Source organism: Micromys minutus (assembly GCF_963924665.1).
Source record: "Micromys minutus genome assembly, chromosome: X".
Taxonomy (NCBI): Eukaryota; Metazoa; Chordata; class Mammalia; order Rodentia; family Muridae; genus Micromys; species Micromys minutus.
Genome location: NC_137970.1, coordinates 86,080,125 through 86,095,707, shown reverse-complemented (window position 1 = coordinate 86,095,707; position 15,583 = coordinate 86,080,125). Strand labels below are relative to the sequence as shown.

Here is a 15,583-nt window from a genome sequence, read left to right as displayed (position 1 = left end):
TTATCCCGTTTCCCATTTTCCCTCTGGAATCCTCCTATCTCATCCTCCCTCCCCTGCTTCTATGAGAGTGTTCCACCCACCCACCTACTCCTTGCCCTGTCATTCTCCTACATTGGGGTATCAAATCTTCACAGAACCATGAGCCTTTCCTCCCATTGATGCCAGACAATGCCATCCTCTGCTAAATAAGTTGCTGGAGCCATGGGTCCCTCCATATGTACTCTTTGGCTGGTGGTTTAGTCCCTGGGAATTCTGGGGTGTCTGATTTGTTGATATTGTTGTTGTTTCTATGGGTTGCTAACCCCTTAGCTTCTTCAGTCCTTTCTCTAACTCCTTCATTGGGTATCCCATTCTCAGTTCAATAGTTGGCTGCAAGCCTCTGTATTTGTCATGATCTAGCAGAGTCTCTCAGGAGACAGCTATATCAGGCTTCTGTCAGCATGCACTTCTTGGCATCCACAATAGTGTCCAGTTTGTTGTTTGTATATGGGATGGATGCCCAATTGGGGCAGTCTCTGGATGGCCGTTCTGTCAGTCTCTGCTCCACACTTTGTCTCTGTATCTTCTCTCCTGAGTATTTTGTTCCTCTTTCTAATGAAGCATCCACACTTTGCTAATCCTTCTTCTTGAGCTTCATATGATTTGTGAGTTGTATCTTGGGTATTTCAAGCTTTTAGGTTAATATCCAGTTATCAGTGAGTGCATACCATGTGTGTCCTTTTGTGACTGGGTTACCTCACTCAGGATGATATTTTCTAGTTCCATACATTTGCCTAAGACTTTCATAAAGTCATTGTTTTTAATAGCTGAGTAAATGTGTAAATGTTCCCCATGTTCTCTATCCATTCCTCTGTTGAAGGACATCTGGGTTCTTTCCAGCTTCTAGCTATTATAAATAGGGGTGCTATGAACATAGTAGAGCATGTGTCCTTGTTATATGTTGGAGCATCTTTTGGGTACATGCCAAGGAGTGGTATAGACTGGGTCCTCAGGCAGTACTATGTCCAATTTTCTGAGGAACTGCCAGACTGATTTTCAGAGTGGTTGTACCAGCTTACAACCCCAGCAACAGTGGAGGAGTGTTCCCCTTTCTTCAGATCCTCACCAATATCTGCTGTCATCTGAGTTTTTGATCTTAGCCATTTTGACTGGTGTGAGGTGGAATCTCAGGGTTGTTTTGATTTGCATTTTCCTAATGACTGGGGATGTTGAGCATTTCTTTAGGTGTTTCTCAGCCATTCGATATTCCTCAGTTGAGAATTCTTTGTTTAGCTCTGCATCCCATTTAAATAGGGTTATTTGGTTCCTTAGAGTCTATCATCTAGAGTTTTTTGTACATATTAAGTATGAGCCCTCTATCAGATATAGGATTGGTAAAGATCTTTCCCCAATCTGTTGGCTTCTTTTTTTGTCCTTTTGACAGTGTCCTTTGTCTTACAGAAGCTTTGCGATCTTATGAAGTCCCTTTTGTAGATTCTTTGTCTTATATCGTGAACCACTGGTGTTCTGTTCTGTTAAGCTAAGAGTTCTTAAGGAAATACTATATCTTTTTCCCTCATAAGGTTTTATGGAGCCGATGAGGAGGCTTATAGAAGAGCACTCTGTCACTGTCTTCAGACACACCAGAAGAGGGCATCAGATCCTATTACAGATGATTGTGAGCCACCATGTGGTTGCTGGGAATTGAACTCAGGACCTCTGGAAGTGCAGTCAGTGTTCCTAACCATTGTGCCATCTCTCCAGCTCACATTCACTATTTTTCACACCCACATCCTTCCCTTCCAGATCCACCAAGTTTCCCTATACACTCAACTTTTTGTTTTCCTTTTTACAGTGTTCAAAGCCCATCAAGTTCAGTTTGTGCTGCCTGTACATTCTTGGATGAGTGGCCTCACACTGAAGCATGGTTGGCCACATTTTTAAAATAACCAATTAATAAAATTTCTCAATTAAGGAAGTTTGAATGTAATAGAAATGAAAACTTCAGGAATCTAACTAAATAAAATACAAGGAAACACAATTAGCTAACTCTATGTTAAACATTAATATAAATTCATTTCCGTCTTTTTTCTTGGTGTAAGAATAACACAGAATATATTGCATAAAGAATGGAAAAATGAGATGCTAAAAATTTCTCAAGTTTAACAGATGGTGTGGATATATTTCAACAACAACATTCTACATGAAATGTATACCCCTGATTTAGTTCCATGATTTTATTGTGCCAGAAGTATGGTTTCTCTTAATTTATTACATTGGCTTATAAATATTTAAGGTATTTTATACACAGTAACAGTTTGGAAAACTTTAATATTGATTATATGAATGGTACTTTAAACTTTAAACCTTTCCTGTATAAGTAAACAACTGTATACATTTAAATGTTTTAATGTTTCTTTCTACAACAAAATGTAAACTAATAACAGTTGGCATTTGTAGTTCCTAGTAATAAGTTCTCTATCATTTGTTGCACACCACAAAAATGATATTATTATGCAGAATTACATTAATACCCAGTAGTTCATAAACAGTGTTACAAAATAGCCATATACATTCTTCATCAACATTGTTTATGAACTACTAGTCACAGGATAGCAGTAGTAGGTTTTATCCTAGGGCCTCTGACCTGCCTAGCCACAAGTTATTGGTCTGATAATGGTGCCAGGTATGGGTTTTATCTTGTGAATCACACGTTAAATTCTACCAGATAGTCGTTGTTTACCTTCACCCTATTCATGCCACTATTATAACAACGGGCCTGGCACCAGGCCACAGGATTCATATCTGGATATTGGTGCTTACTTTTCTTGTCTGGCTGTACTCATTTAGAAATGAATGTTATCCAGTAGGAATGAAGCTTGAAGGTGAGTTCTAGCTTGATTTTTCTATGTGCTATGTCTCAAGTACGTGGTATCTTTAAAAAAAAGGGGGTCTCACTGTCAGTGTTTGGAAGGTAATCAATAGCAATAACAAGAGTGTATAATAGTTAACATTTTGGGCTCTACAGAGCCTCATTGACCAAATTCTCTCAAAAGAAGTCACCCGTGCTGGGCATGGGCTTTATATTTGATAACCTATATTGTCTAATATTGGCATTGTTGCACAGGTATTTAGGTGACTCCATTTTTAAACTTTTTATATATTCATGTGTATTTATGTTTATCTATCTCTATTTAAAGAAGCTTTTACAGTTGTAGATTTCCATATGATTTTCCCCTGAAGGTCTTTCAATGAATGCCCTTTCAATCAGGGTTGCATTTGTATAACCTTGAGAGACTCTGCTTTGAGTGAGATTTGGACTACTCATATATGTGCTTGTAACTTCTATATTCATATGTCTTTTGGAGAAAGTAATTTATCTAAACTTACCTTGACTATGGTGTCTGGTTCTCTAGCTCACATCTCTGAATGCTTGACTTTTTGAGGTTTTGATCTTTCTAAATAGTCTAAAACGAACTGCAATAATTGACAGACTATTTTAGTTGGTTGATAGTTATGCATAGTGTTTTATTTCACCTTGAACATTCGGCATATTGTAATTTCAGTGGTGAGATTTGATCTTTAGCTAAGAGTTTTACTTGTGTACTTACTAAATTTAGTCTCTTGTTTTGTACAGAACATTTTTTATTGTTGTGGCTTATTGACTTATGAACCATTACAAATATAAATCTGCCAGAGAAGGAAATTACAAGTAACTTTGCTAGCAATTTGGCCATGTGCTTAAAGTTTAAAATTGAAAGAGTGTTTGTACTTCACAATTTCGTTACTCTTTATTTTCTCGTTTTCCCTAGGACATTAGCTGCAATGAGATTCAGGTCCTTCCTCAACAAATGGGAAAATTACATTCACTTAAAGAGCTAAATATAAGAAGAAATAATCTTCATGCTTTGCCAGATGGTAAGATATTCACTGTTTTCACTCATTTGTATAATAGACTAACCGTGCAACATTTCACTTATTTTTTTTTTCATTTCTGAACAGAATTAGGAGATCTCCCATTAGTCAAGTTGGATTTCTCCTGTAATAAAGTGACTGAAATTCCTGTTTGCTATAGGAAGCTGCATCATTTACAAGTAATAATTTTGGATAACAATCCATTGCAAGTACCACCAGCACAGGTTTGTAATAAGTATATGATACTTATTTTTCTCAGATGTTTATGATTTTATCTATTTATTAAAATTTAAAGTAATATCGTATAAGTCAATTTTGTCTTTTATATAGCATTATCTATCGTTTTTATAAGAACTGAAATTTTACATTTTGTTCTATTTTATTTTAAGACAAGATCTCGTGTATCTTTAGTCTGGTCTCAAATTCTCTAAATGGTGGATGAGTATGAATTTTGACCCTCCTGCTTCTACCTGTCAAATGATCGACTTGGAAGCCTGTGCCACTATGCCCTGCTAGATGTGACTTTTTATTTTAATTCGGTAGTAATTTTAGTGTAGGTTGCAGACAAGCACTTAGAAAAGCTAAAATCACCTTTTGTAGTTCTAATTGTAAATGTTATTTTAAGAAGAAACATTCTGACTGAATACTCTCAGGTATTTTCTTGTTATTTTGTTGTTGGAGTGATGTTATAATGGGTATTGAGATATGGGTCAGAATTTGAGTGTCTCTAGGACAATACTATGCTGGGAGTTAAGATGGGCTGCATGCTAGTACTTTGCCTGAAGTAAGATATCTCTCATAAGAAAGACTTGTCACATATGGCTTCCAGCATATTCTTGTAACTGGCATAGAATTCATAGAGATAGAAAAATACAAATGGAAAAATTAAATTTAGCTTTTAATATAATGAGTATTAAAGCCACAAGGAATCCACTAAAACAATAAAGAATAACCTAATATATATACACCCAGAAGGGCAAAGAATTATGAAACAAAACCCCTCCAAAAATACTATGAATTTATTTTGTGTTGGTGTCTACTGCTGGGCATGCGGTCTGGCCTTCAGAGTGGTTTGTGTACCCAATGAGACTACATTAAAGAAACGTAGGTTTTCATCTGTGAGTATTTATCAATTGCAGATAACTTCTGGGTTAGAGATGGGAGCTTCTTTGTACTTCCATTATCAGCTCAGGAACTTTGCCTGGCTCAGAAACCTGCAGCCCTGTGAATGCTAGCATAGTGTCTGAGTTCTTATGTGCATTGGTCCCTGTGTGTTTAGAAGGCCATGTTTCCTTGGTGTCCACCATCCCATCTGGCTCTTACAATCTTTCTACCTCTTCTTCCACAGGGTTCCTGTAGTTGTGACTTTCTTTAATCATCCCTGACTATTGCAAAAAAAAAAAAAAAAAAAAAAAAAAAAAACCCTCTGTAATGATGCCGAGAGCTTAACTTATTTGTGACTATAAGGATACATATTCATAATGCTCTTAGAATTTATACTGGTTTAGGTAAATTGAAGTTGTATTTTCTCCTTTACATTCCATGGCCTTCTTCGTCATGAATAATTGGCTACATTTACACTGCCAAGCAAGAACTTTCTTGTATTGAGCGGGTCTTACATCCTGTGATGTGACTGTTTTTAACCCCTCAAAAGCCACAGATTATCTAAGATACCCCAGTATCAGGCATAAGAAACCTCCTTTCAAGTTTCTGGTTAGGGTCACCAAAAGGACCCCCAAAACAATATATGCTGTAGCCAATGTCCTTAGTGCCTTCCAGGAAAAGAAGGTTAGATTCCGTTGCTGAAGACATCACATGCATCATCTAAGGGATTTGGAGGAATCCATCTGAAAGTGACCTGGAAGCCTCAGTGAGGACTTGCTATCATAGTTTCAGAAGGAACCATACATGTCAATAGATGAAAACAATAGCCCTACCCAGATGGAACATCAAAGAACCATAACATTGACCAGCATTGCAAGGGATTTTTAAGGGAGCCACAATGGCACTGATATCTTGGGACTTTAATGCTAACCATTAATAAATGGGACTACATAAATTTTTTTTTTCTGTGTAGCAAAGGACACCATCATTTGAGTAAAGAGCCAGCGTATAGAATGGGAAACCATTTTTGTAAGCTTTATCTCTGTGAAAAACTCAGCCTCTAGAATATTGAAAATAACTTAAACAAGAACCGGAACATCACGGAAACAAATGAACAGTTAAAATTGGGGCATGAAACGAAACACATAAGTTTCAAAAGAAGAGATACAAATACCCAAGAAATATTTTAAGAATGTTCAACCTTCCTCAACTATCAGGGGAATGAAAATTAAAGCTAGTTTGATATTTCATCCTACTTGTTAGAATGGCTGTTAACACAAATCAAATCAAATCAAATCAATCAAACGAAAACCCTCAACAGCAATTGACCAACAAATGATTGTAAAGATGTGCATGAAGGAAGCACATATATAATCTTAGTACGAGTAAAAAAATGATGCAACCAGTATGGAAATTGGTGTCTTGATTCCTCAAAAAGCTAGAAATAAATCTGCTACACATCTCAGTTGTACCACTCCTGAGCATATTCCCAAAGGATTCTATACCCTTTGACACAGAGAGTTTGCCCCCTATGCTCACTGGAAAAGGAAAACAGGCTAGATATTCATCAACTGAAGAATGGATAATGAAAAAATTTCACATCTACTCCATGAAAATTCACTTATAAAGAAAAATAAAATTCTGGAAATAATTATCCCTGCTGAGGTAGTCCAGACACAGACAAAGAATTGCCATGTGTTTTTTTTTTTTTTTTTTCTCACATGCACACACATGACACTTTAGATGTGTATGTTCTAATTGGAGTATACATAGAAGTCAAGAAACAAATAAGGACTACTAAGGAACTAGTAAACGGCCATAGGAAGACATTTTCAAGGAATCGGAAATAGATGACAGGTGGGAGAACACAGGTGGGAGGAGACAGAGAAGAAAAATGATAGACTAAGGGTTAAATGAAGAGGCTGGAGAGATGGTTCAGCGATTAAGAGCACTGACTACTCTTCCAGAGGATCTGAGTTCAATTCCCAGCAACTACATAGTGGCTTACAACCATCTGTAATGGGATCCATGTCCTTCTTCTGGTGTGTCTGAAGACAGCTAAGGTGTACTCTCATACAAGCTTGAGTTCTACAGATCATCTTTTCTATTGATCAATATGTCTCTTTCTATACAAGTATCATGCTGTTTTATTACTATAATAGATCAGATATAGTAATACTAACATCCCCCTCTAAATCTCTCCCTCACTCTCCCCTCCTCCTCTCACTCTGTGTTTGTATTTATGTGTGTGTGTGTGTGTGTGTGTGTGCGCTCGCGTGCGCACGAGCGCATATGCCATAGTACAAATATAGTGGTCAGTGGACAATCTCATGTTCTCAGGTATTGGTTTTTATCTTCCACTTGTTTGAAAAGAATCTCTTGTTTTGTCTCTGGAAATTTAAGGCTAACTCATTGCCAGTTTTAAAGATTTATTTATTTTACTTGTATGAGTGCACTGTCATTGTCTTCAGACACACCAGAAGAGGACATCAGATCTTATTATAGATGATTGTGAACCACCATGTGGTTTCTGGGATTGAAACTCAGGACCTATGGAAATGCTCTTAACTGCTGAGTCATCTCTCTACTCCCCCTTTCCCCTATTTTTTTCATTGCCAGTTTTAAGATAGGTTTCTCTCCTACATTTTATCTTGGCATAAGAGTATTAGGATTCCAGTTTGGGTATACTATACTTTTATTGTTGTTGTTTTATAATGTGGATTTAAGGAATCAATCATAGGTCATCATGCCTTTGTGGCAAGTGCTTTACTGAGTGAGTCATATCTTCAGCCAGCATACCTTCTTTTGTGTAGTTTTTCTTTCTTAACTTTGGTTTTCTGTATGAACAACAGGCATATTTTCTCTGAGCATTTTTCTAGTTGAACTTTATTCCAACTGCATTACTATTATAATTTTTGTTTGTATGTTGTTTTTGTTTGTTTGTTTTCAAGACAGGACTTTGTTGTATAGCCAGCCCTGGGTGTCCTGGGACTTGCTCTGTACTGAGTATTGGTATTAAAGGTGTATGCCACCACTGCCTTGCACTATATTTTTTAAAAAATGATTTATTTTCTACTTATGCAGTCTTTATTAGTATTTTTTCACATTTTATATCATTTTTTAGTGTGGATGAGATTATATATGTATATTTTCCTTTTCCATAATCTAGTAAATAGTATATTTCTAATTTTTCTAATAAAGGCATTGCTCATGATATAGATTATTTAGTGTTCAGTAGTTTGTCAATTTTACTTTTAACAAGAAAATATGAGTGAAATATAGACAGAAATGGGCTGGAGATATAGATCAGCAGTTAAATTCCATTTTGCTTGTTCAGAGAACCTAGATTCAGTTTCCAGCACATGGAACTCCAGTTCCAGCATTTCCCACATCCTGTTCTGGTTTCCGTGGTCATCAGCTATGCATGTGGTACATTTACATACACGCAGGCAAACATGGATACACATAAAGTAAAAGTAAATAAATCTTTATAAAAGAAAACTGTTTGTTTTAAAAAGAAATATACACGGGGATTGCACAGATGCAAGATGGGACCTGTGGAGACAGGATACAAGCCCCATCCCTAACTCAGAAGTTATTTCCAACTGACAATCATAGCAATGGAGGATCTATTCTTTTACCAATGGATTCTCGCTGGTTATGCAAACCACAGCCAAGGACAGTTGTCATGCTCAGAAGCAGATGGACAAAATAAAATGAACTCAATTGTATTTTTGAAAGATTTTTGTTGTTGTTGTTGTCATACATTGAGTTGTCTGAGCTATTTTTTTAAATTTTATAGAACTTTTGTTTATATATTATAGCTTTCAATTTTGGTTTTATTGGTTTTATGGGAATGAAGTATTAGCATCTTCATATAGATTTTGTGCATTTTCTTTGTTCTATGTAGTTTATAAATTTTCTTTTGATGATGATGATGATGAGTAGAAAGGGTATAGATTTGGGTGGGTTTGGAAGTGGAGAGGATCTGGGATGAGTTAGGGGAAACCACAATGAGAATATATTATATGAAAAGATCTATTTTCAATTAGAAGAAGAATAGAAAAAATAACCCTACTATGAACTAAGAAGAAAACCACTATAGAACCCTTTTCTGATAAGATGATAGATTTTTCTTGTTATAGTATTGTCACAGATGATTTATTAAAATACTGGTTGTGATATCTTAGCATAATTTGAGATTATTTCAACATACGAATCACTAGATAGTGTTCCATTATGTTTGCAATTATGGGACAGATTGACCGCTCAGTAGTTAAGTGTACTTCCTCTTTTTGAAGAGTACCTGAAGTTTGTTTTCCAGCACCCACATGGTGGCTCATAACCATCTATATTTCTAATTCCTTGGACCATTTGTCCTCTTCTGGACTCTGCTATATGGCTTGCACTTACAGGCAAAGCTCTCATTCACATAAAAATAAATAAATATTTGAATTCAAAGTTGTTATTAAATACTTCATTTTTTGTTTACAGATATGTTTAAAGGGTAAAGTGCACATATTTAAGTACTTAAATATACAAGCTTGTTGTAGAATGGATAAGAAACCAGACTCCCTGGATCTTCCATCTCTGAGTAAAAGAATGCCTTCTCAGCCTCTTACAGACAGGTAAATAACCTTACAACTTCAGACAATGATTGTCCTCTTGTTGTAAAAGGAATTTATCATTCGTGAGTATAATGAATGCCCAATTAAACCTGTGTTTAAAAACTCCATTGAAGTTTTTCATTGAATAACCTCTGTGATACTGAACTAAATGTAAGATTTTTCTTTAGGTTGTTGTTATTTTAGCATAGAAAATAGAAATATTTTATAGTTTAAGTTACAGCACTGGCATCCTTTATGTTACAATTGCTAACCTATTTTGATCACCATATTAATACTTGTTTTTATTAGATACTCTCTGTATTTACATTTGAAATGTTATCCCCTTCTCTGACCCTGCTCCCATCCCCCTCCCCCTCCACTTGTCTTCAGGAAGGTACACTTCCTCATAATCACCTTGTCTTAAAATAGCTAGTTGAATCTGACTTTGGGGGAAGAAGAAGATATTTTGGAGATGCCTGTGGTCCTTACACTAATGTTCTTTTTTTTTTTTCCCAATGTCGAGTCTTCAATTTAAGCAAGTGCTCCATTGCTCTGTGTGTGTGTGTGTGTGTGTGTGTGTGTGTGTGTGTGTATGTGTGTGTGTGTTTGTGTGTGTGTGTGTGTGTATGTGTGTGTGTATGTGTGTGTGTGTATGTGTGTCTGTGTTTCCTTTTTCTGGAGTACTGGGAGTTCAATGCAGAGCCTGTTTTTAACTCTACAAATGCTCTACCATTTAGCTATTCCTCTTTATCTCCTGGTCAAAAATGATATATTATTGATCTTTGATTGTGCTGTTGTCTTTATGACATTTTAATATGGTAGATATGTTGTTGTTTTTCATTTATTCTTTCAAGATATAGATTGGTCTGAGGGATTTTTTAAAAATAAAATTCCATCCAGAAATATAGAAAATAACTTGGACTGGGCTAAGACTATAGAAAGGGTGACTGTTACCTAAAATTATTTAAAGGTTTCTATGATAAATTTGATTGTTTTGGATGGCATTGCAGTAAGTACTGCTGTGAACAGTAAAGGCCTTGAATCCCCACCTATCATTTTCTCATGAATCTTTCTCTTGCCTCCATGAAATATTAGTTATTATATTAATTCCTAAATTGTATTTTGTTTAAAATTAGTAGTAAAGTAGTATTAATATTCTACTGAAGTTAGGATTAATATCTATACTAATCTGTATTAATAATATGCTCATTATTTTTTCAAGTGACATGATTCACTATTAATGGTGTTCATTTTTCCCAGTCATCGCTGATATGCATCGCTATTGAATGCCTACTGTCAGACTCAGGATGTATTGTGTTGAAGGCTGTACATGTTGGTGTTGGCATCTCATGGAACTCACAGTCTAGGTGGAAGAATCAGGGAACAAACAAAACAAGGAACACATAAGAGTTCAGTTCATCTTATACTGCTATAATTTTAAGAAGTAGACATTTTTGTGGCTCATAGTTTTGGAAACTGATTAAATTCAAGATAGGGGAGGAATATTCGGTGACACGTCAAAAGGTAACAGGGGAAGCAACTGGAGGGATACAAACATGTTGTCAAATTTCTTCCTGTGGCAAATTTATTTCTAGGACCAGAAAGTAACTCCTTCAAAGACTGTACCCTTACGGCCAAAAGCCCTACCAGACCACACAAGCCAATGCTTTTGCATCAGAAATTAAGTTTACAACACATTCGTACAATAGCATGCCTATTTTCACTCCCTCAGCCCCCTGTTTCTCTCCACCCTCTCCCTCTTCCTCCCCTTCTTCCCTCTCTCACACACACAGTCACAAGTGTTTCTTGGCATGTGATGGTTCATGTTACCATTTTTTCAAGTATTCCATGGTACTTAAGCTACATGCAGTCAGCAGAAACCATTCTTGAATCCTGTATTCTCACCTTTTCTGGGGATGCCAGTGTGTAGTATGACAATACCCTTTGCGGCTGGGCAGTGACAGTGAGCTGCTGCTGGGTCACAAGGGCAGGCAAGCAATGCTCTACAGTGGACAGGGTGTTGATAATGTAAGTTGTTTAAGATGCATGGTGAATGCATTTTAATTTAAAATATTTTTCAACTTATGATGAATTTATTGGAACCCTTTACATGTATGCAAAAGTTAAAATTGTGACACAGTTTGAAAGAAATATCTCGATCTGCCACCCGGAACTGCAGTTCCTAAAGGTTTAAAGACTGGTGAGTAGGAGATCTAGGCAGCCAGGGAGCAGAGAGATCTCTGTGGAGTGCCCACGGAAAGCGTACCCCCAGCCCTGCCTGATCCAGGGAACAGGAACACAACTTTGGAACTTCTGTTACCACCCGGCGGCAACTTCAGGGCGCAGAACAGAGCCCGGTCCATCTGCCACCCGGACCAGCAGTTCCTAAAGTTTTAAAGATTGATGAGTAGAAGATCTGGGCAGCCAGGGAGCAGAGAGATCTCTGCGGAGTGCTCACAGAAAGCACGCCCCCGACCTGCCCAATCCAGAGACCAGGAACACAATATTGGAATTTCTGTTCCCACCTGGCGACTCTGAGGCGCAGAACAGGGCTCGGCCCATCTGCCACCTGGACCAGTGGAGATCCAGGGACACAGACCAGATACAAGGGAAAGGCAAGAACATATCACTGATAACAAAATGGCAAGAGGAAAGCGAAAGAGTATATCCCCAGGAAACCAAGACAACCTGGCAACACCAGAACCCAGCTCTCCCATAACAGCAAACATTGGAATGCCAAACACTCCAGAAAAAGAAGACACAGACCTGAAATCATACCTCAAGATGCTGATAGAGATACTTAAACAAGAACGAGAGGAAAAGCAAAAAGATTCAGAAGCTTTTAAAGAGGAAACAAGAAAAACACTCAAAGAACTCAAAGAACTAGAGAAAAACAGAACCAAAGAGATGAAGGAATGGAAGAAGGAATTTAAAACAGAAATTGACACAATAAAGAAAACACTAAAAGAGATAACCCTAGAGGTAGAACACCTAAAAAAGAAATCAGGAGTCACAGAAGAAAGCATTTCCAATAGATTACAAGAGATGGAAGAGAGAATCTCAGGGGCAGAAGACAACATTGCAAACATAGACAAAACAGCCAGAGAAGATGCAAAAAACAAAAAGCTCCTAACCCAAAATGTCCAGGAAATCCAGGACACAATGAGAAGACCGAACCTAAGGATAATAGGAATAGAAGAGGGAGAAGAGTATCAACTAAGGGGCACAGTAAATATCTTCAGCAAAATCATAGAAGAAAACTTTCCTACCCTCAAGAATGAGATGACCACGAGCATAAAAGAAGCCTTCAGAACACTGAATAGGTTGGACTAGAAAAGAAATACCTCCCAACACATAATAGTCAAAACACCAAGTGCCCAAAGCAAAGAAAGAATACTGAAAGCAGCAAGGGAAAAAGGTCAGGTAACATATAAAGGCAGACCAATCAGAATCACACCCGATTTCTCAACAGAGACTATGAAAGCTAGAAGAGCCTGGACAGATATCATGCACACCCTAAGAGAGCACAAGTGCCAGCCCAAGCTGCTATACCCAGCAAAACTATCAATCACCATAGATGGAGAGATGAAGATATTTCAAGACAAATCTAAATTTACACAATATGTGACCACAAACGCAGCACTACAACGAATTATAGTTGGAACACCTAATACAATGAGGGAAAATACAGCCTAGTGAAAACAAGAAAACTCCTAAACAAGAAAACCAAAAGAATAAAAAGACACAGACACAACTCAACCCACAAAAGCAATAATAGCAGGAAACAGAAACAACTATTCCTTGATATCTATTAACATAAATGGACTCAACTCCCCAATAAAGAGACATAGGCTATCAGACTGGGTACATAAACAAAATTCAGCCTTTTGCTGCATACAGGAAACTCATCTCAGAGACAGAGACAGACACTATCTCAGAGTAAAAGGGTGGGAACAAAACTTCCAAGCAAACAGCTCCAAGAAGCAAGCTGGAGTGGCTATTATAATATCGAATAAAGTAAACTTCCAACCAGAAGTTATAAAAAAAGATAAGGAAGGACACTTTTTACTCATTACCGGGGAAATCTGTCAGGAGGAACTCTCAATCCTTAACATATATGCTCCAAATAAAATATCACCCACATTCATAAAAGAAACCCTACTAAAGCTCAAAAAATACATTGCACCCCACACAATAATAGTGGGAAACTTTAATACCCCACTCTCACCAATGGACAGATCATGGAAACAGAAACTGAACAAGGACACTGCAAAACTAGCAGAGACTTTGAACTAATTATAATTAATAGATATCTACAGAACATATCATCCTAAAGTAAAAGAATACACCTTCTTATCATCACCCCATGGCACCTTCTCGAAAATTGACCACATAATTGGATACAGAATGAGCCTCAGTCGATATAAGAAAATTGAAATACTCCCATGCATCCTCTCAGATCACCATAGTCTACGGCTGGTCTTTAACAACAACAAAGACAACAAAAAACCCACATACACATGGAAACCTGACAACGCTCTGTTAAACAATTGCAGGGTCAAAGAAAAAATAAAGAAAGAAATGAAGGATCTTCTAGAAATCAGCGAAAATGAAAACACAACATACCCAAACCTATGGGATGCAATGAAAGCAGTACTGAGAGGAAAACTCATAGCCCTAAGTGCTTCCAAAACGAAACTGAAGAGAGGTTATATCAGAAACCTGACAGCACAGCTAAAAGCCCTAGAACAAAAGGAAGCAGATATACCCAAGAAGAGTAGACTGCAAGAAATAATCAAAATTAGGGCAGAAATAGACCAAATAGAAACAAAAAGAACCATTGAAAAAATCAACAAAACCAAGAGTTGGTTCTTTGAGAAAATCAACAAGATTGATAAACTCCTAGCCAGACTAACTAGAGGGCAAAGAGAGAGTATCCAAATTAACAAAATCAGAAAGGAAAGTGGTGTCATAACAACTTAAACTGAGGAAATTCAAGAAATCAGATCCTACTACAAAAACTTATACTCCACAAAATTGGAAAATATGGAGGAAATGGACAAATTCCTAGACAGATACAAGATCCTAAAGTTAAACCAGGACCAAGTAAACCATCTAAATAATCCCATAACACCTAAAGAAATAGAAAAAGTCATCAAAAGCCTCCCAACCAAAAAAAGCCCAGGTCCAGACGGGTTCAATGCAGAATTTTATCAGACATTTATTGCGGATATAACACCAATACTCTCCAAACTATTCCAAAAGATAGAATCAGATGGATTACTACCTAACTCCGTTTTTGAGGCTACAACAATCCTCGTACCTAAAACACAAAGACCCTACAAAGAAAGAGAACTTCAGACCAATCTCACTTATGAACATTGATGCAAAAATACTCAACAAAATCCTTGCAAACCAAATCCAAGAACACATCAAAAAGATCATTCATCATGACCAAGTAGGCTTCATCCCTGGGATGCAGGGATGGTTTAATATAAGGAAATCCATCAATGTAATCCACCATATAAACAAACTCAAAGACCAAAATCACATGGTCATCTCACTAGATGCTGAGAAAGCATTTGACAAAATTCAACACCCCTTCATGTTAAAAGTCCTGGAAAGAACAGGAATCCAAGGTCCATACTTAAACATAATAAAAGCAATATACAGCAAACCAACAGCCAACATCAAACTAAATGGTGGGAAACTTCAAGCAATCCCACTAAAATCAGGGACTCGACAAGGCTGCCCCCTTTCTCGCACCTATTCAACATAGTACTGGAATCCTTGCTGGAGCAATTAGACAGCAAAAGGAGATCAAGGGGATACTAATAGGAAAGGAAGAAGTAAAAACATCACTCTTTGCAAATGACATGATAGTGTACTTAAGTGACCCCACAAAAAATACCAGAGAACTTCTATAGCTGATAAACAAGTTCAGCAAAGTGCCTGGATACAAAATTAACTCAAACAAA

The 15,583-nt window shown here is 37.1% G+C and overlaps 1 protein-coding gene across 6 annotated transcripts in view; it reads left to right on the top strand.

Annotated features, from left to right (window-relative positions):
- LRCH2 (leucine rich repeats and calponin homology domain containing 2) overlaps positions 1–15,583 on the top strand; it is a gene marked incomplete at both ends in the record, with an annotated part of 85,893 nt that overhangs the window by 33,868 nt on the left and 36,442 nt on the right. For all 6 annotated transcript variants that reach the window (XM_080909926.1, XM_080909931.1, XM_080909930.1 and 3 more), the window contains 3 exons: positions 3,792–3,897; positions 3,982–4,118; positions 9,493–9,626. In XM_080909926.1, the coding sequence (XP_080766052.1) occupies positions 3,792–3,897; positions 3,982–4,118; positions 9,493–9,626 (377 nt within the window). The remainder of the gene's footprint in view (positions 1–3,791; positions 3,898–3,981; positions 4,119–9,492; positions 9,627–15,583) is intronic.